The 20,915-nt window shown below is 47.5% G+C and overlaps 2 protein-coding genes across 11 annotated transcripts in view; both read left to right on the top strand.

Moving 5' to 3' along the window:
* Positions 1–805, top strand: part of LOC119394889 (putative nuclease HARBI1) — a 144,568-nt gene extending 143,763 nt beyond the window's left edge. The window contains exon 5 of the mRNA XM_049416008.1: positions 678–805. Within this exon, the coding sequence (XP_049271965.1) occupies positions 678–805 (128 nt within the window). The remainder of the gene's footprint in view (positions 1–677) is intronic.
* Positions 1–20,915, top strand: part of LOC119394082 (glutamate-gated chloride channel) — a 340,243-nt gene that overhangs the window by 64,723 nt on the left and 254,605 nt on the right. For all 10 annotated transcript variants that reach the window (XM_049415628.1, XM_049415623.1, XM_049415630.1 and 7 more), the window contains exon 2: positions 678–860. The gene's annotated coding sequence lies outside the window, so the exon portion shown is untranslated. The remainder of the gene's footprint in view (positions 1–677; positions 861–20,915) is intronic.

The raw sequence follows: 20,915 nt of genomic DNA, 5'->3' as shown, positions 1-20,915 counted from the left end.
TAATAGATATGTGGAAATGCTTCGCTTTAAAATATGCCACTTATATTTTTCTAGTTGTTAGTAAACAAATGTTGCAACATTACGTCACCGCCAATCATTAACTTTAAGTAATACATCGCGACGCTTTGTTTACAGCCTCACGGGTTTAAAGCATCCAGGCGCGTCCTAATTCCCCTAATCACCTAGTCATCTCCCTTAATCATCTTAAGATGGCGGCCAATTCTATCCCATACCTTACCTCAGTCGGACCTTTGTCATCTTTTTAATGCGCATGGTTATGGCCATGCATGCTTTTTGACGATAATGTCGTCCGAGGACCCCTGATCTTGCATTCAGAGACCTGCTTACTTCCCGCCTTCACCAACGGCGGGCTTGTGAAAAGCACGTCATCGCTTCATTTTCATTTATACATCCAATGCGGAGCGTGTTTACTTTCGGACTCGATCAACAAAGGAGGGGGAAGGGAAAGGCTCTGTTAAACTTGTCCCCCCCCCACCCCCACCCCCTTAACGATAATGGGGAACCCCGCGCGCACCTATGGTAAGCCTATTCTGTACAGCACGACAGCCATGCTCCCTGTCGTCGGAAGTCAGTGATGTGCCTGCCGGCGAGACTGTGGCACCCGTTGTGTTTACTGGGTGCACTGACCACCACTTTCTGTTTTTTCATGTGCGCAGGAGCAGTTCGGGCCACAGAGAAAGGGGCCGAGGAGTGCACACCTCCTGTGTCTCTCCACTCGATGAAGACCAGTCCCGGAGGCGCGAGCCCAACTGCGCTCTCTGTCCGCATGTGTCGCCGCCACTGAGAGGCCTCCGGCGTGGCGCGCTTGTCAACGCGGCGCGCCGGCCCGCAGCGAATCGGTGTGTACGCCCTTTCTAGTCTACTTACTACTATTTACTGCCTCTTCTGTTCTGTCGCACTGTCACCAGCACAACAATGAAAGTATTCGTCAGGCTTAATTACAGTGAGAGAATGTGTATTAAATACCGCTTGATGCTGCGATCGAATAAGTTCTTAAAATACACCATCATAGCTCTACCCTTGTATAAAGTTCTACATGTCATTCCGGGTAAAGCACAAAGGATCAGACGACAGTGAACCTACGCTAATACGCATGCAGAAAACGCAACGCATGTTCTCGCTCATGTAATCCGCTAACAGGTTTCTGTTACGTCCCATACCTCTCAGTAGGAACTACAATGCCGTCTTCCAGGGTGGCGCGGAGGTTCTTTTCTTTTACGGATGCTAGAACGCCCCGAAGCGTCAAAAAGGAGTCCAAATTTACTAAACGTGTTCACTAAGCCACTTACTCATGAGGCTCGCGGTTACTTAAATAACGCGTCTGAATCATTAAGGCTCCATATTTCGTATTCCTTCAAAAGCGCGGCAATTCGCTCACTCCTCCATTTTCAAATTCTGCCTGGTGTGCTAGCTAGATAACCGCTTGACTGTTCTATGTGTCTGTCCGGAGTATAGCACACAGAGACAATCTCTTTGTCATGCTTTCAACAAGTTGGACGACCAGCCCCTATCAGAAGAAAGACTACTACGCCATCGTCCGGACATAACGTCGCAGAAGAAGGCTTTACAAGCACTACTAGCCTTCCTGCGATCCACTGGCCTGTCAGAGCGCCTCTGAGCGGAACGCTCTTGTGTGTGTGTGGTTGTGATTGTTTTTTTTTTCTTATTATTTATTTTCTCTCTTTCGCTTTCAACCCCCTATTCCCCAACCCCAGTGCAGGGTAGCATACCGGATACAAACTTCTGGTTAACCTCCCTGCCTTCCTCTGCTCTTTCTCTCTCTCTCTCTCTCTATAAAGCAAGTTACTCTTAAAGTCTGCGTCACTCACTCAGAGGTTGGTCACAGGCTACCTGTCACTCACTCACTCACTCACTCACTCACTCACTCACTCACTCACTCACTCACTCACTCACTCACTCACTCACTCACTCACTCACTCACTCACTCACTCACTCACTCACTCACTCACTCACTCACTCACTCACTCACTAAATCCGCAAAGCCTTTTTTATCTGGGCATATCCCTCTCTGACTCACACACACACACACACACACACACACACACACACACACACACACACACACACACACACACACACACACACGCACACACACACACACACACACACACACACACACACACACACACACACACACACACACACGCGTGGACACAGCTTCTATATAGCCGCGACCATGTCTCACGCTAGACGACAATCAGGGTGCACAAGCGCGAGCTCGAAGGCGCGTAAGTGCGTAAACTGGAATCGCAGCAGAAGAACAACCAGTGCCTCGAAGAGCAGACACGTCCCATTACCTGACTCCTCGGCAGGCTCCCCTATCGAAGCACTTTTCGGCGACCTTTCCGTCGATGGCAACGTCGTCCGAGATATGAAAAATAAAAGACACAGACGTCACATTTGCACGCCTGCGGGGGAAAAAAATCGAGCGAGACACAATGAGGAGGCCCGGTCAATACCGTCCGTGTCGCAAAAAAAGTAGTTATACTAAAAAGAAACGAAACGTAAATAAGGATGACGCGCATTTCCGTTTGAAAGTAAACTCTCTAGAGCGACAAGTTTCACTCTTGTCAAACAAAGGCAGCAAAAATAAAAAGAAAAGAAAAGGAAATAAACTAATAAAGGAAAGGCAGGACGTGTTGTAGCAGCAGCATTATTGAAGAACTGGCGCTTCCACGGTCAGCTTTCGTGCCTGATGCGCGTTTGGTGACGGCGACCCACGGGGCGAAGGCGGTGCGAGAGAGTGTGAGAGAGAAGTCGAAAAATAACTAGAGTCAACTACGATGAGAACAAAAGCGAAAGCATCCACTTCTTTTTCCGAGAAAGCTTTTTTCTCTCTTGCCTGTAAGCTTTTACAAGTTTGTTCCGTGTGATACATTTTGTACAGTGGCGTGATTTTTTTTTTTTGTAGTCCTGTTGCTATTATTGCGCTGCATCGAAGGAAAGAGGGTCTACAAGAGTGGGGCAAGAACACGGCAGCGGCCTAGTTGAAATCGATGGAGGAGTTCATAAAACGAGGTGGTGCCCCGCCTCGCCACTGGGGCAGTTTTTAGGAGGGCGCCACGCGAATATACGCCGAGAAAGGCGCACTCACGCGCGCACACATTCCTTCGAACGCGCGAAGAACGTAAAAGTACGAAATAAGAAAATGACGCGCAGACAGACGAAAGGCGAACAACACGAGATGTATGATTCGAAGTCCCCGCTTGTTCGTGTAGAATAGCGCTACTGCTCCCCCCTCCTTTCCTTGTGATTTCTTGCGCGAGTTGTTTATTTTATATGCTTTTATTTATTATGCTTGAGCTCTTGGAACGGCAGTTCAATGTTGAAGTCTCATTTTTGCCGGCCGGCACCTCGCCGACTGCTTTCGTGCACGAAGCGCTCAGAAGAGAACGTAAAGCGGCACTAATAAGCGTAAAGAAAAAAATGTGAATATTGAAGAAGGAAGAGGGGAGGGGTGGTAACGCATAGAACACGTAGTGGGCTACAAAAAAATACGAAAGCATAGATAAATCGAGCGGCGAAATGAGGAACGATAAAGGGAGCGATGCAGACAGGGTGATGGCGCTGTGATTTTGAAGGGAGTCGTTACTTCGCCGACCGATCGTTGTGTCGTGAGCGAGCTCTGCTCGGAGGACGACTTCTTGCCCAGTACGTAATTTCTCGGGGGAGTGGGGTGAAGGAGGGAGGGGGGGGTCGCATCGTTTTTACGATTCGCATCTCGCTGTTCATTACTGGACCATTCGTGCGTGCACTGGTTGTAAACTCAGGAACGGCGCGCGTTTTGGCGTGCGCGCGCGCTCTTTGCCGCCGTCTTCCACCCACGGTGTCGTTTGCGACTGCGTCCCGTTGTCGCATACACCGTACGCATTGTTATTGTCGATGCCGGACCCGGCACTGTCGAGGTTTCAAGGAAAAAGAACAGTCTTGACTGAAGAAGCTGAAAACTCCAGGAGTGGAAGGAACAGTTTTGGGAAGAACGGACGCACTCGGACGTTATGTAATGTTAGTTGTTTGTCTGACGAATTCTCGCGCTGTATGGGGTGAGAGCGGCGCATGCGTCGGGTTGGGCGGCGGCCGTTGCAAGTCGATCCGCGCAAGCGTTTCTTGACTCTCGTTTTGTGGCGACTTTTCGAGAGGAGAAAAAGAAGCAAACAAACGAACAAAAATGTGAAACATTATGTGGGGCCCAGTCGCAAAGACGACTCTCGCGCACTTTTGGGGGAAATAAAACTCTCGTTTTCCGTCGCCGACTGCCGCCTCGGGAATTTTCGGCGCTGTTTTTCGTCACCCCGTCGCATTTACGGGTTCATATTGCGGCGAAACCATCAAACTGCGGTTTACAGCTACCAGCGCAGCAACCACTTTCTCGGAGAGCGGTTTTTTTTAACTTCTGTTTGTTCCTTGCGTTTGGTTTTCGGCTAGCACTTTTCCTTCTGCTAACTTCGCAGGGGTTAGCGGAGTCGCTTCGACGGTATCGCATTAAAAATGAGATATCGGGTTGCCCCTTATCGTGGGAAGCGGCGCAGGCACGATATTTTTAGAAACATGTTGTTTGTCAACTATTGCGCAGGACCCGTGAACGTATATGAGATACGCTCTAGAGTTACACAATCTTCTAATAAAGCTACGAGGACGCGAAAGGTGAGCTTGAGTATTTAAGACTTATTGGCGTAAGCTTTGCTTACGTTTCCGACAAATAGATGTAACGGGAGAACGGAAAGCGACTGATTTTGCTAGCGTACGATGAATTAAAGGTGGCGCCCCTAAAACGATAAGTGAAAATTCATGCACTGTAACTCTTTTATTGCGAAGCTAGGTCTGGTAATTATAGCTGTATTTGTTTCTTTATTATTTATTATCTTTTGTTGATTAGCTCATTTTAGGCAGCATTTCGAAGCTTGAACTGACTACTCAAGCATGACGAACTCAAGGCTGCCATATATATATATATATATATATATATATATATATATATATATATATATATATATATATATATATATATAATATTTCATGCAGCTGTATAGGGGAGCAACATTGGCACGCAGAATCGACCTGCTTATGCATATATTTCTATCTTATCGGTGAGGCTAAGGTAATCATATTATTACAGATTACATCTATATTTCCCATTACCCGAGTTACATTCTGTCTCCAGAGTTTGTCACGAGCATACGCTTATGCCATGCTCGCACGGAAGAGGTACGCCTTTCGTTTGTTAACTTAGCTTCCATGTATTCCAATGGGTGCAACAAAAAGCGCATTCAGCAATTCCATGATGGCCGAGTGGTTAGCGTGTTCAGCAGCCGTACAAACGCTGGGCATATTGTCAGCCGTTATGGCACTACTGCATAAAAAACTGCGCGCAGACTATTTTTGATATTATATCCGTCGTCACAACTCGCAAGAACTCAAGCCCAATTTTTCAATTTTTTTTCCTTTTGTGGTACTATATAGTTCATCACAGCACATTCTAGTCGATCATAACATTTCACGTGTTATTAACGAAAATCGCTCTAGAACAGCACTTGCGAACGAGCATCGCTGTTGAATATTTACAAGGTGAATACGGAAACAAAAGGCATATACACTAGTTGCTATAAAAGAAGGACACCGCTATATGCATGACCACCTGTCATGCTACTGCAGCTAACGTCCCAATAACAATATTCATTCTGCGCCTTTCTGAATGCGTCGCTAAACATTGAAACAAACGCGTATGCAAAGTTCCTTTCCGTGAGCTCCAAGTTATTATTTCCTGCTATATTCACATATGGCTATCGCGTGAAGGGAGAAATCGCTGGACAGAATTAGCCATTCGCCCAACATGCAGATGTTTGCGAAACAAGCGCCATTGTCAAGTCGTTTTTCTTTTATTTTGAACTTTTAATTCGTTACAAAAAGTGAATTTTTTGGCTCTCTCAAAGCTTAACAACTTTGCCACTGCCCTTAAGGGGAACGGTATGTTTATAATGTTTATAACGTCACTTGCGGTCTTCGGACTTCTGTTGGCGACTTGGGATTACTTGGGAATTAAGTAAATGGCAGGTGGGCTTTACTTGGCCGTAAACCAGTGGGGCTTTTACGGAGCTCGTTCAGAATGATTGCTTTAGTTGCTTAACATGACTAACCACCAAAACAAGAGAAAAGAGTCCGTCAGTGGTAGCGCTGTATTCGTGCTACCCTAGACATTCTGTCATGTTTTTATTTGATACTTTTCTTTCGAAGGAAAAAGAACTTGCGAAGAAAAAAATGCCCCCACCTCCCCGAAGGGAATCGTGAGGAAATGCGAATGCATTTTTTGCGCCGAGAGAGGGTACCGTTGCCGTCAGACATTCGCCTTCACCGACTTCTGCCATCGCCTTGAGAGGCGCCCAGCCAGCGAACGGTCGAGAGTGAGGCGCGAGCGGACGGGAGAGTGGGGCGCAGGGAGGAGAGAGAGCGAACGGCGAGAAAAGGCATATTGCTTTTTTGTTGTGGGGCATTTTGTTGGGCGAGAGAAGGAGCGGCGAAGCACTGCACCTACCCTCTCCTACACTCTCTCGCACCACATGCTCCGGTTGCTAGGGGCGAGGATAAGCGCGCGCGCCCGCAGCTGTTGCTATGGGAGAGGGCGCCGCGGACAACGCCGGATGCCTCACATAGCCCGACTAAGAAATGCATTCGCATTTAAAAAATTGACCCGCTTATCTTGAGACGAAAGTGGAATGACGTTCCATTCATGGTCCATCCCAACACATCCCCACCTCCGTGTCTAAACTCTCGTACTAAGACAGACCCCACCAACGCAGCATCTCCCTCACCTCTCCCTCGCCCCCTCTCCTCCTCTCTCGCTTGCTTTCCTCTATTTTTCCTCATCTCTTTACGAGGAAACCAACAAAAAAGTGCAAAGCAGAGCCGAGCGCAAAGAGGCGATTGCACCAGAGCATTAGAGGCACTTGGAGAACGCAGAAAATGGCGGCAAAGCTCAAAGCCACGGGCTACTTACTTGATGCCAGAAAATAAAGAGGAGAGTGCACCCTTCCCATTCTTGATGTTCTACGCCATCACAAAAGTGAAGACTTTGCCGCGCGTACGTATAGGCATGGGAGAAATAAAAACAAAAAATAAGGAAGAATGTATCGTGTAAGAGGAAATGACTCTGGCGTCACGACACAAGAGAGTCCCAAGAGACAAGAACAGACACAAAGAATGAAAAAAAAAAGGAGTGGACTAGGAGAAAGGTCAAATAAAAGGAGGCGAACTAAGAGCAGGGGAACGAGCAACAACCGGCCGTCACAAGTGCGGGGTAAAGACTAAGAAAATCGAGAACAAGGACGAGAAAAAGACAGAGTGAGACAGAGAAGGGTGGCACGACAGGCTGCTCATCTTTCCATCCCTACAACCTGCCTGTCTTCGCAGGCCGATGTTCCAAGGAGAAACGAGCTTTTACCGCACCGGACCGTCCGCACACGATTCTTCGGACGCGACGGAAGGGATAGAGGAAAGACGGGTGGAGGGGGGGGGGGGGGGGTGGAATCGTGGCCGGCTGTCATTTCAAACGGCTCGCTCCGGTTTCTGTCATCGATGTGCCTTGCCGCGCGGGGAGGTATCGGGATAACTGCCGCTACCCGCCTTCTCCGATACCGTCCAGCCCAGACACAGACGCACACCCACGCTTTTCGATGCACTACCAATTTTTTTTTCTCTCGGTTTATGAGTTGGTCCTTTTGCCACAGTCTCGAAGGGAGATAGGCCTGTTACTTTGTATTCTCTATATATCTCTGTATTTTTTTTGTTTCATCAAACCTCGACGATGCGTATTCACTCCACACTCAGCCAGTGCTTTGCCTTATGTTCTGTTTCCGTATTTTCCTGGGCTCACGTGTTCGAGCACTGCAAAAAAAAATCCAGAAACAGGACTTAAAAACACAAAAGAACCAAAAGGCATGGGGAAGCCCGATCGGTTAGCGTGATTCGTGAGGTAATGCGTTCTTGTTTCTCGCCGCCGCCATTCTGAAGATTCGAGGATAGAGAGATGATGCCAGATGGCATTTCTAGATGTCGGCTCTCCCTTTTCCTTCGCCTGTTCTGGCAGGTGATTCGTCGTTTCTTCTCTCTTTTGTTTCTGGTCGCACTTTCTCGTTTCTACCTCGTGCTAGATGGTAGCACGCTCTAGAAACAGTGACACGTTTTTGCCCGCACTTTTACTCCGAGGCGCGCGTCGAAAGAGATCGATAAGATTTTATTTTCCGATGTATATTCGCAACTCCATTTTACTGTATTTTACAATGTGTAACAGTTTCAAGCTCCTAAGTCCGTGCCTTGTCTTTGTCTCTAAAGTCTTCAATTCTTTCTTCTTCTTTTTTTTGCCCCTGAAGCATCGTTGTTTTTTTTTTCGTGTGCACGAGTTGAGCATTTCTGCCCGTGTCCTGGTATTTCTATCTGAACTCGCTTTTGTGACGTATTACCAACAGGCACAAGCATCTGTCTTTGTCTTTACGGGCTACCTTGTAAAAATACACGAACATATTAAAAGTTCTGCGGCATGCTACACAATGTGTAACACTTGAAGGCCAAAGCCGGCTTCATACTTGGTAGTGCATTAGGTTATAACAATCGGGGACCACAGTTCTTGCAAGACATAACCAGCCGTAACGAGTGTGACATAACGAATGTGAGAGACACTCGTTAAAATACCTTGACGTTCACAGTCGATTCCACTGTACCTCCGCCACCCATCCCTGAGGCTTTCTGCATCTCACATAGTGTTGCATTGCCTCCGTGATCGGCCCACGTATGACCAAGCGACGATGTCAACCGGTGACGTCACACTATGATGCCATCCACGACGTCGTGATGATGTCAAAAATTTCGAAGATATGCGATGTCATGGTGACGGCACGTGGTGACGTCGCAGTATGACGTGATTAGTGACGTGTAGCTTACGGGGAATTTTGTACCACTTCATTCGTCTGCCATGTGTTCAAGGGGCCGCGCAACGAGACACTTTAAGGCTTTCGCCTTAAAGTTAAATGCCCTTATAGACAGTGACTGCGCGGGAAGCGCAACAAACCTTCCTCAAGGTGTGGCGTCAGGGTTCGCACCTGCTAGCGCAAGTCTTTGGGTTCTTACGAGAACCCGGTTCTTTCTAACCAATGATGTTCTTCAGGCGTGGGACTGTAACAATAAATGGTCATTGGTAGACTAACACCAAATCACAGTTTGAATATAATGAAGGGTCTATTCCAGCTGCTACTCGCCACGGTAGTCTAGTGGTTATGGTGCTCGACTGCTGACCCAAAGGTCACCGGATCGAATCCCGATCGCGGCGGTCGAATTAACTATGGAGGCGAAATGCTGGAGGCCCGTGTACTTGGATTTAGATGCACGTTAAAGAACACCAAATGGTCAAAATTTCCGGAGCCCTTCGCTACGGCATCCCTCATAATCATATCGTCGTTTTGGGACGTAGAATACCAACGATTAATATTATTATGCCCCTGCTGTTATTATTACCTAGAGTAAAGTGTGACGTTCAAGATCTTTTTCATGATATTTTTCTTTCATGTGTCTCTTCTGAGTCTTGCCATCTGACTGCTTCGCTTGTAATGGGTTCTAACTTTAAAACGTCATTTCAGATTTTCCAACAGCGCATACATATTCAGCGTAATTTGATATAATTTGCCTGGGCACTTGAATCTGCCCGCTGGTGGTTTCTCTTTCTCATATTTCGCAAGCTATCTCTTATCCCTTACTTGTGCAGTAAGCTAATGCTTGCGACACTGCTGTCAGATTATTTTGGGCGAATCGCTTAAATTCGAAATTCTGCACACAGTAATCGAATCTTTCACTTATTTCCGTCTTTTGCATCGATAGCTAAAAGTGGAAAATAAATCGTCGCTTCGTGAGAAACGCGAGATGTGTTGAGCAAGCGGCGCAGCCGCGCAGTTTGAGTTTCAACTGAGAGGTGCGGCTGCGTTAATGAGCTACAGTCGACGAAAGTTGTTCCTTTTTAATTTTTTTTGCTTCGCCGCTTTAATTTGGAGCGGCACAGCTGATCTAAATTATGTTCCCACTGTAATTCCGAAAACGAGGATACCGCCACCAATTAGCGAATATTTTACCCAATTTCCGACATCATCGATGCGTCTTATATTCCTCTAGCGGGAGCCTTCGTTAAATTGAGCTTTCGTCCGGCACATGTTCAACCAGCTCGGCGGAATTAAAGAACACCTTGCGAAATAATAGAGCAGTCTTAATGTTTCAGGATGAGCGATGCTTGCTGCAGGCATATTTTTCATCGCACGTGATGGCGATTGCTGCGCCCGATCACGACTACACAAGTGTGGTGTGGATTCTTAAACGCGCCTAATTCATTCTATTCAATAAACGCAGCAGAACTCTCAATTCTCTTATGAACTATTAAATGCGAAGCATTTCTTAGCGAACCTCAGGCACTTTGGATCTATCTATCTATCTATCTATCTATCTCTCTATCTATCTATCTATCTATCTATCTATCTATCTATCTATCTATCTATCTATCTATCTATCTATCTATCTATCTATCTATCTATCTATCTATCCATCTATCTATCTATCTATCTATCTATCTATCCGCCTACGTCTGGGCGCTCACCCGGTCGTCTCCATAGGTTGTAATATACCAAAATTTGCATGGAATAGGATGAGTATATGACGAACACGATTCATTAGCGATGACATGAATAAGGCAAAATACCTGTCGCGTACGTCATGAAACCCTTTCTCTCAGTCACATGTGGCACATACCCGCATACCAGACTTGATGTTACGCGGGTATGTGCCACAGGTGATAACAGAGTCTCAATCAACGCAGTAACCGCGAAGATACACACTGACACCGAAGGAAAGTGATAATAATAGTATTTGTTGGAGTTTTGCATCCCAAAACCACGATATGATTATGAGAGACGCCATAGTGAAGGGGTCCGTTAATTTTGACCATCTGCTATTCTTTCACGTGCACTGGACATCGCACAGTACAAGGGTCTCTAGCATTTCGCTTCCATCGAAATGCGACCACCGCGGCTGGGATCGAACCCGCGACCTTCGGGTCAGCAGCCGAGCACCGTAACCACTCGCCACAGCGGCCAACGCAAGGAAAATTAGGTAACTGAAAACAGAGCACCCGTGGAAGGACGCTGGGCTACCATCCACTCGTCCACGTGGTCCGCAACGTCGACCATGTGGATTACGCAAATACCGGGTTGAATGCTTCCGACAATAACTCTGCCGAGAGGACCATGTCCCTCATGGTAACCGGTGACTTCAGCATTGGTTTATCGAAATACAACAACGCCTGGTTCTTAGACGGCATGAAAGACGGCTTGGATGTGGACAGGGCATCACAAAACCTCGGTGCCACGTCCAGGACACGATGCACCAGAGATTATTTCTTCGTAAAAGCCATCCGCGGTTTCCACCAGCTCTACTATACCTCGCACTTCAGTACACTTAGACCGTTCGTAGCCGCGATCACGAACGGATCCGATAACAAGTCCTCTCCAGCTGCTGGTGCTCAGTGATCACGGTGATGATGGCTTTGTTCAAGAACTGCCAAGAACACCTTCCACACATGTACACGGGTTCGTGAAACGTGCATGCGTTCTCCATCATAACGGATAATTATAAGCATAACAACTGTAATGCAACTCTGATAACTGCAACTGTGACTGTAACGTACGTGCAGTGCGCCTGCGCGTGCCACTTGGCTGTGTATATATCTAGGGAAACTTTTCTGAATAAAGCTTAGTTGCGAGTAGCGCCTGTCCTGTGCATCGGTGTTTGTTCATTGTGCTATTCGAATTCGCACTATCCAGCTTACGGCGTCTGGTGTTTGTAACACCTATGTTGCTGTTGGCATCGATAATCAACTGTAAATAACTGGTTATATAACACATGTGCGACTCTTCAAAATATGTATGCGCGTATACCATTTGCACATTTCTCTAGCGTCATTCTGTAACGTTTCGCTCAATGTGAAAAATTTCGACAGTCATCTTCCTGCGCATGCTTCGCATAACGTCGATTCCCACGATACGTGGGATCTGCCGAATTTTTCGCAATCCCGAAGTATATGCTCTAGGGTGGCTTATCTCATAACAACATTACTGAGCGGGATAATGCCACTATCGTTTGCAAGAAAAAGAACCTGTCATCTCGCCTTCTTCTAGAATCACTGATTATTCAGTCGACGCCAGCTACATTGAATAGGGCATCATGGACTATGCCTTCCGATTACGCGCGCTCGTTGCTTCACTTACTGGCTACTTAATTGACAACGACTTCCAGTCCAACTCGGTGAACAAGAAACCCGTATGGGGTTCCGAAACGTCGGATAATTTCAGCAGACTTGATCAGTGACCGTGTTTAATCTCATCCCATGCCTGACCAGACGAACTTTCGTCGGACTCTTGACTACGTGGCTTTTATATGTTCACATAATTTACATTTGACCTCAGGGTTTAATCACGGTAACATGCGGTTAAGATGTACCGGGTTTGTGTAAAATATGGTTTGGAGCCGCTTCCAGTCACCGCCTCCATCCCCTGCCATCTTTTACAGATGCCCCGAGTCGGTTCTTTCAGAGCTGATGCTTAATGTTATGAGCCGCTTTAGACGCACATGACGAGAAAGAAGATGAAGTGCTCTCCGGTAGGCTTTTTTTTTATACTACAGCCATGCTAGTTGACCCAGTGTAAATTATCTATATAAACCTGCTTTCTGACATTTCACTGTAGCAATATTGCCTTGATTACACCACGCTACTATAAAAACACACACACCTCAAAGCATTTCGTTCTTGATTCTTGTGTTAGGCTACTTGTTCCTCGTTAAAAGCAATTGCCAAACCAACCATCCCGTACGTCGCCTTATTCAGGAACGATGGTTTGATTGTCAGAGTAAGAAGCTTTAGCTCCAGTGTAACTACGAGTTCCGAGCTCAAATACATGAGAGACCACTCAGCCGAATAGGACGAGCTTTCTAGTATTCAACACGGAAGTCAAGTACTCGATAGTCACCATCGTTGGAGCAAAAACTTTAGTATTTATGTTAGCTATGATTATAGCAGGGCGTTGCAAGCTTTTGAGAGCAGGGGAGACAGAACAGCGCATTTCGAAACCTGTGACTGAGCACAGGTCCGGAAGTGGAAAACACACACAAACACCAATATATATATATATATATATATATATATATATATATATAGAGAGAGAGAGAGAGAGAGAGAGAGAGAGTGTGTGTAGAGCGTTTGAATTCCTGTGCGGCATCTTGCACAGACATCTTTCCATACGTGAAATCGCATATCGATGTAAGGTTCGAATTAGTTTTTCTTCTTTTCTCTTCCTTTCTTCTTACTTTATATCTTTCGGTTTTTCTTTCGTTCTTTCAGAACATTCGCTGTTTATTTCGCCAGCGCCACCTGGCATTAGTGCAGCGTTAAGTGCGCTTCTCATCAACTCCTTAAAACTAATGCCTTCTCGAAATTAGCTGCTACGTCAACTGCTGCTTTCACCAGCGAGCCGCGCAGCAGAGGTAGACGGGACCGTAAGAAGGATCTTTCCCCGAAAGGCGACCGCTGAATGAGAGAGAAAGAAAAAAAGCAAATGGTGGCGCAAGTAGATCAGGCATGCGCGCGCAATCAACGCTGAAACTCTGTGACCTTCCGCGAAGTTCCCCGCCCACCTCCCGCGCAACTCGATCTTCCCGCTAACTTCGACTCCATCCAGATGGAAAAGAAAGAGGTGAACTCGCAGAGAGAGAAAAACACATCAAGACCTTCAGGGAGAAAAAACGAGTAACCGAGTTAAACTTCTGGCAGCGGCGGACCCCGCTGGCTACATGAGCCAAGAAAAACGACGAAAGAAAAAGGACGGAGAGAAATAACTGTTGGAAAGAGAGAGGGAGATACCTTAAACCGAAAACCGCTCGGAGAAGTCCGGCGTATGCGAAACCGACTGGAAGGCAAAGCGCACGCGAAGGCAGATAAACTGGGCCATCAGTCTTCTTCAACCGCAGCTTTCCCAGTCACTATCGCTCGAGGGAGGCTGCCGCTCGTCTCTTTAAGGTTGGCTCACCCGCTTGCCCGCAAAGTCAGGCAGCGAAGCAGCACCGTACCCTGGCAAGGGGAAGAAGAAGTGGGATGGTTGAGAAGGAATAGAAAAGAAAGCGGGTGCCGTTGAATGCGAAGAGGAAACGGACGCCGAAGTAGTAAGGAAAACAAAAGTCAGGATACATTCAGCAGTAAAGTAAAAGGAAACAGTGGAAGAGAAATAAAGAGAAGAATCTCGGCCGAAGCAGCAAAACAGTCGCTGGTCTCAAGCTTGGGTCTCGTAATATGGTGACGAAAGAAAAAATAAATATATAAATGGCCCGCCCCAGAAATGGGCCGTGCGGGGAAGAAATATAAAGAGATCAGGAAGGGAGGATGACAAGGGGGGGGGTGTTTCCGGGAATGAGCTGTTGGGGGCAGCGCAAAAATTTGGTCCCGATAAGGCCCGACGCACTCGGTGCCCGACCGACCGACCGACCGACCCAGGCAAGAGACGACATACCTTCTTTAGGGCTGCGCCCCCCCGCCCCCTAGGCAGCGGCAGTCAATTTTCTGTGTACGCCAAGGAAACGTATTTCAATCCGTGTGTGCTTACGCTTTCTTCATGTTTTATCTGTCCTTGTCGGCAAGGACAAGACGTCCTTAGCGCAGGCGACAGTCGGGTGGGTCCCTTGACTCGACGCTGCCTCTGATCGCACCGCCGCGTCCCCTTCTTTTAAAAGGCCGGTTCATTAAGATAGGCCCGTGCGTGCGCGCGCCACACAGACAGACACACACTCTGCAATCGCTTTGTGCGCTCCCCACGGAGACCAAAAGAGACCCTGGCCCCGCAGCGCTCTCGCCGAGCAAAAGAAGCTGCTGCGTTAGTTAGTAGCCGTCTTATCGACGCCGTAATTTGAACGAAACTCTCAGCCCTCTTGTCCCGCTCCCCGCTTGCCCTGCTCGCCACCCTGCGATTCCAATGGTTCTCTCAAGTCGACTTGCTACCCTGCAGTGCCTGGCACACTCTCGGTGTCTGTGTGTCTTTTGTTTTTTGTTTTTATTTCTTGGTGAGGTCGGGATTCATAGATGACCCCGGCTCGTTTCTCGCACACCGTCCAGCCTTCATCGCGACCGTCTTCATTATCCTCGTTTGCTATGAGCCCCCTTAAACGTCCAACTAGCGCTGAAGCACGGCAGGGCCTTTAAGGACTATGGGTGTAGTTTGTTCTTTCGTGTATTCTCTCTTTGTCCCCGTCCCTCTCTACGCGTGAATATTCTCCGATTCATTTCGGACTCTCCGTATTTCCAGCTAATCTCAGTTCTCACTCTCGTTTCGGTTTCTGATCCGATTAAACAGCACCAGCGTCTCAATTCGACTCTCTTTTCACTCTCTTCCCCTCTCTTTCAATTGTTTTATTGTCGTTTTTATTAAATATTAACACAATCGATATGCTGGCAAGCTCCTTGATATATATTAAAAGGATATCACCTCTTTTCGTACTTCGAGTGATTGCGCATATTTTTCACCGAATCCTTGGCTTATACTTGTGTTCGGCCTTTTGCTACATTTGCTGAAGCTTGCCTCTTTCTCTCTTTTTAATAGTGTATCTTTTTCTTTTATTTCGGTAGAGTAGCAAACTGATCGTGCGTCTGGTTAACCTCCCGTGCGTTCCTGCTCGCTCACTCACTCACTCACTCACTCACTCACTCACTCACTCACTCACTCACTCACTCACTCACTCACTCACTCACTCACTCACTCACTCACTCACTCACTCACTCACTCACTCACTCACTCACTCACTCACTCACTCACTCACTCACTCACTCACTCACTCACTCACTCACTCACTCAATCGACAGCCTTTAATTAGTTTTTTTTTTCTTATCTCAAGAACAGTACCAATAAGAATTGCTGGCATTAGATATTCGCTTCCTGTACTGTCTTCATCTTCTTGACACCCTCAGGATTCAGTCCCCTCTTCTTATCTAAGCCCGGTTATCGCAATAGTTTCGGTTCCAAACTCGCATTGAGGCCCCTTTATTCTTACTCTTGTAATTTCCTTCGCGGACCTTAAATTTTTCACTCTCTTTCCATCTCTGTAACCTCGCACGTGCTACTTGATTCTACTTGCGTGCTTTGTTCTTTCCGTCTTGGGACCTGCTCGGGTCCACAGCGCGCCGGTCAGCCGTGGCGTTCCCTTTCGTTCGGTATCTCCTGACAGCGTCGTTTGACGTTAGCGGCCCCCGAGGCTCGAGCCGCGGGGCGCGGCCTGATTTGTGTCGACGGCGCTGGCTTTCCATTAGTGAAATGGTCGCGGGAACCCGCTCAAAATCTCCACGTAGTGCGACATGCGTGCGCTTCCTATGGGGCAGTCGGTGAAGGCAAAAAAGGAACAGTGTGAACAGCTTGAACACAAGTTTGGTCGCTGTTGTTGCTTCATCAAATGGCTCGATATGATCGCCTGCATTGGTACGAGCGAAGCTTATGCTCTTAAAAGAGAAGCTATCGACGAAAGTATTGCGTCATAAAGGAGAGAAAACCGGAACGAAAGGAAAGGCAGGGTTGTCTACCGGTTCATCGTAACCGGTATACTACCCTGCACACGGGAAATGAATGGGGAAGTTCTTTTGTTTACAAATTTTTCTGCCTGTCTTAACTGTCCACATCATTGATGAGCTTAATTACATACTCAAATTTTTCATGTTTCTTGCTTACCTTTTTTGTGGTGATAATACGGATTTGCTTAACACGTCACACTTCTTTTTCCCTCTAGGTAACAAATCTGCGTCCTTCGATCGTGCATATTTTGTTATCAGTTCAAGCGAAACGCATTCTCGCGCATACTGTTTCGGTATTTTCAATGCACTGGTAGCATCTGCACTATATTTATTTTAATAAAGCCTTATTCTGAAAGGTCCAAGCGAAACCAAGGCTCGTTTAGGTTGTTTTGTTTTTTTCGCTCCACGTCGTCTTGTCTTTTTTGTACTTGAACTGCAAATTGAAAATGAAATGACATTCAAAACTTGTGATTTGTTGCGCGTGACCGGCAGCTTGAGAGAGAGGTAGAGAAAGAGAGAAAAAAAAGAATACAAAGAAAATAGGAGGAGGTGAATTAGATATATCCCGTTTGCTACCCTGTATTGCGGAAGGAAAGGCGGTGCGAAAGATCAGAGTAAAATAAAGGGCGTGTGAGGAACACGGCCCTTTATATAAACGCTTTCATACTGTCTGTGAAGGTGCCACGTAGTCCCGGACAATGCCTCTGTCCTTTTGAGACGTACAACTCGCACATACACACAAAAATAAATAAGCGCATTTTATCGCACCATTCGGTACCTTTTGAGTATGAGAGCGCCTCCTCCACAGTTCAACTGCACTGTTTTCAGCGCAGGCCAGTGTCCAAAGAATTTTGTCCTGTGCGAGTGGGAATTTGCCCAGAAAGTCATGTGCAAACGACAAACGCTTTTATTTGCTGGTTGAAACGAGGTCCCTCGCACAAATGCACGATAGTGTTTTTTCTGCGCCCACAAATGTCACAAAGTTTGCTATCGACCGTTTCCAGTGATAGGGTAGCATGCCTCTGAAAATGCCAGACTGTCAGATGACAGGCCGGAGGGTGAATGATACTGTTAATTGGGTTTCAGGTTATGAAACCGTGCGTTCGTAAATTTGCCTGAATGGCAGTTGGGAAATTTTTCATCACGCTAATGAGTACGAATATTGTTGGCTCTGTTGACTGTATAAAGAGGAGTCGCAACACAGGTGGCACTGTTATGAGCACATCGGGCAGCTGCGTTTTGCTGATCATTTTCATGAACACCCCTCTGGATAAGCAACCGATTGAGTACATTATCTCGTGTTCTTTGTCTACTGTTTCAATTTACTGCACTGCTAGGTTGCGAGAGGACACGCGTCCTCAGCTAGCATGCATACGAGACTGGGGGTTAAATGATTAAACAAATTCTTAGTTCCGAATTCTGACAAGCCGCCTGCCTAGTCGGGCCAACAGCATGCACGCGTTTAAAGAAACTCGCGCGAAACTTGAAAAATTCTTGAACAGATGATGTCGCCAAAGCCAATCGTTTCGACTAGTAGTCTTGCCTTCTTCAAGGGACCGAGTAGCCTTCTATTCTTCAAGGCATCAAGCCGTCTCGTCTTCTTGAAGGTTTCTTCAAGGATTTCGCACGCAGTTCGGAGCTTTCGCTGACCACACAGCAAATCAAAGGACATTGCTTACATGCGTGTCTGACTTCTTCCTTCGTATGCTTTGTTTTTCTAGCTTCGTTCAGGCTTTCTTTAACTTCCCGCTATCCGTCTCGCATTTTCCTTCAGACCGTGACAGCTGACGCGCATGCAGCGTGATCAAAAGTCATCACCAGTGAGGCTTCTCGCAGAAATTCCGACGGCGCGTCGTCATTGGGAGTTTCTAGCGCGCTTCGCAACCCAGCCTAATTTTAACGGAATAGAAGAGAAAGAAAAGTTCTTTTTATTGCGCCATCACCATCGGAACTCATGTGCTGCGCGGACCGCAAGATGTTGCCAACGACAGTGCTCCCATTCAGGAGTGCCATTTCGACCTTCGCGCACCTCCATACACGCGCACAAAGAAAGCGTACTTAAAGAAAAGAAGTGCGGAACCTATTTCAGCAGACCCATTGGACGTTGAATTAGAATTGAAGACAAAAAGGTAAGATAAAGAGGCTCCAGCCAGAACCAGTGGGACGCCCCACAATGCACCAGGGAGCCACAATGTGCACGGAGAAAGAGAGAGAGAGAGAGAACTACAAGACCACATCTATTGCTCCCGTTATTGCGATCGTTCGGCTCGTTCGGAGCGCGCAACGCGGGGTTGTTTCTTTTCGTTTTTGTCCCTCTCTGGTGGTTCAACGTGGTTTCTCTTCTTTTCTTCTCTCCTCTGATGCGCACGTTTCAAACAATCTTTAAGCTTGTTGCACAAGCGCCATCTCTCTCCAACTTGCTTCTCGTGCGCTACTTTTTTTGTGATTTTTAATTCGGATTCAGAAAGAATGGGCATTTTCATTATGATCCGGCAGGCGGTCGTACGTGATTCGGAACTGAGCTTCTCTCTCTCTCTTTCTTTCATCCACTCTCTCTCTTTCGCTCATTTTGATGCTTGTGAAAGAGGAGATTCACGTACTTTCGACGTGCGCGCAGACATTGGGGAAAAAATTAAGCAAAGGTTGTGCGGGCGGCCTTCAATCCGAATGCGGGCTCACTGAAGAAGAAACGTATTTGCTGACTGATATAACTTTACCTGACCTTGTCCCGTGGGCAGCCTAACCGTAGTTAAGTTCGACGACAGTAAAGGTTGCTTCAGAGCAGCATCGCATTAGGGCCTATTGACGTACATGGCCTTACTGCGGTGCCACGGGCGTGTAACGGCAAGAGCATTCGGCAAGCATCAGTGTTGTTAATAAGTAACCATTACTCGCGACGTGTCAGGTCAAATCCAACTATGAACGTCAGTATTTCTCGTGCCAGTAAGGACAAGATCATTCAGCGAGCATCAGTTTTGTTAATAAGTAACCATTATTAGCGACGTGTCAAGCCGAATCTGACATGAACATGAGCATATGCCACGTATTGTTCTCGCTGTAATTAGCTTGAGCGCAGCTCCATACGTCACGACGTGGTGGAAGCTAATGTGTTAGCAGACATTTGGACCGTGAACAATAAGGAAAAGTCCGCACATGCTAACAGCTATGATGGTTTCTGCATATTTGACGGATAGGTTGCCGTCCCGCAATCGGTAAAATAGTGTTTGCCAGCATTGCGCGAGTCCTCGTCTATAGTTATCATGTCCGCAACTTCTCGAAGCGAGAATTGTCATCATCATGCGTAAAAGACTGGCCGCGTATCTGCGTACTTCGCTGCAAATGTCGTCGAAAGACGATAGAGGATACAGAGTGTTAATGCAGGCTTGTTGGTACATACTGAACTACGGGTAAACACGGGACAGCGCTTGGTCCTGTCCCTTCTTTCTTTGTCCCGTTGTGGCGCTGTTCACACGTAGGTCACGATAGAGGAGTTGCCACGTGAGACATGGACGCCATCTGGCAATACGTCGGGAAACATGAGCTTGCCCAGAGGGCACGGAGGAAGGAAAGTTTTAAATGCGGAGCGTTTCTTAGTCGCACCTGCGGCGTCGGCCGCCGTCCGCACCCCCAGTGTGCATGCTCGGCTCGTCTCGTGCCGGCAGCAGGCCTCTCCTCTCCCTCCCTCCCTCCCTCCCTCCTCCTTTCCGTCCCTCCCTCCTCTCGATCGAACGCGGGTGGTGTGTATACAAGCGGCGGAGCGCGCGTTCGGAATTCAGTCAAGGGCGTCTTTACTTGGCTTTCGCTTGACTTGACGCTTTGCTTGACTCGAGTAGATGCGATGGAAGCAACAGTACCTGCAATCAGCGTCCCACCACTCGTTGAAGGCAACGTTACCCCACCCTCACCGTCGTCGGCGTCAACAACAGCAAGCAACGCAGAAGACAAGGCTGCGAAGAGACGAGCATACGACGCTGAACGCAAGCGTTTGAAGCGAGCTGCGGACCCGGACTTCGATGCACGAGAAGCTGCTGCGAGACGGCAACGGCGGGCTGCGGATCCTTCACTCGGGAACGAGAAGCAGCTGCGAAACGGCAACGACGGCTGTGGATCCTGAACGTTGTGCTCGAGAAGCAGTAACCGTTCGTGAACGTCGAGCAGCGGATCCATCACTCGGGCAGCGCGACGCTTCTGCGAAACCCAATTACGCAACATTCACGCGATACCTCCACCACTCTGCGACGCATTTACT

Source organism: Rhipicephalus sanguineus, chromosome 5 (assembly GCF_013339695.2).
Source record: "Rhipicephalus sanguineus isolate Rsan-2018 chromosome 5, BIME_Rsan_1.4, whole genome shotgun sequence".
Classification (NCBI taxonomy): domain Eukaryota; kingdom Metazoa; phylum Arthropoda; class Arachnida; order Ixodida; family Ixodidae; genus Rhipicephalus; species Rhipicephalus sanguineus.
The sequence above is the reverse complement of the archived record's forward strand: the minus strand, read 5'-3'. Positions and strand labels throughout refer to the sequence as shown.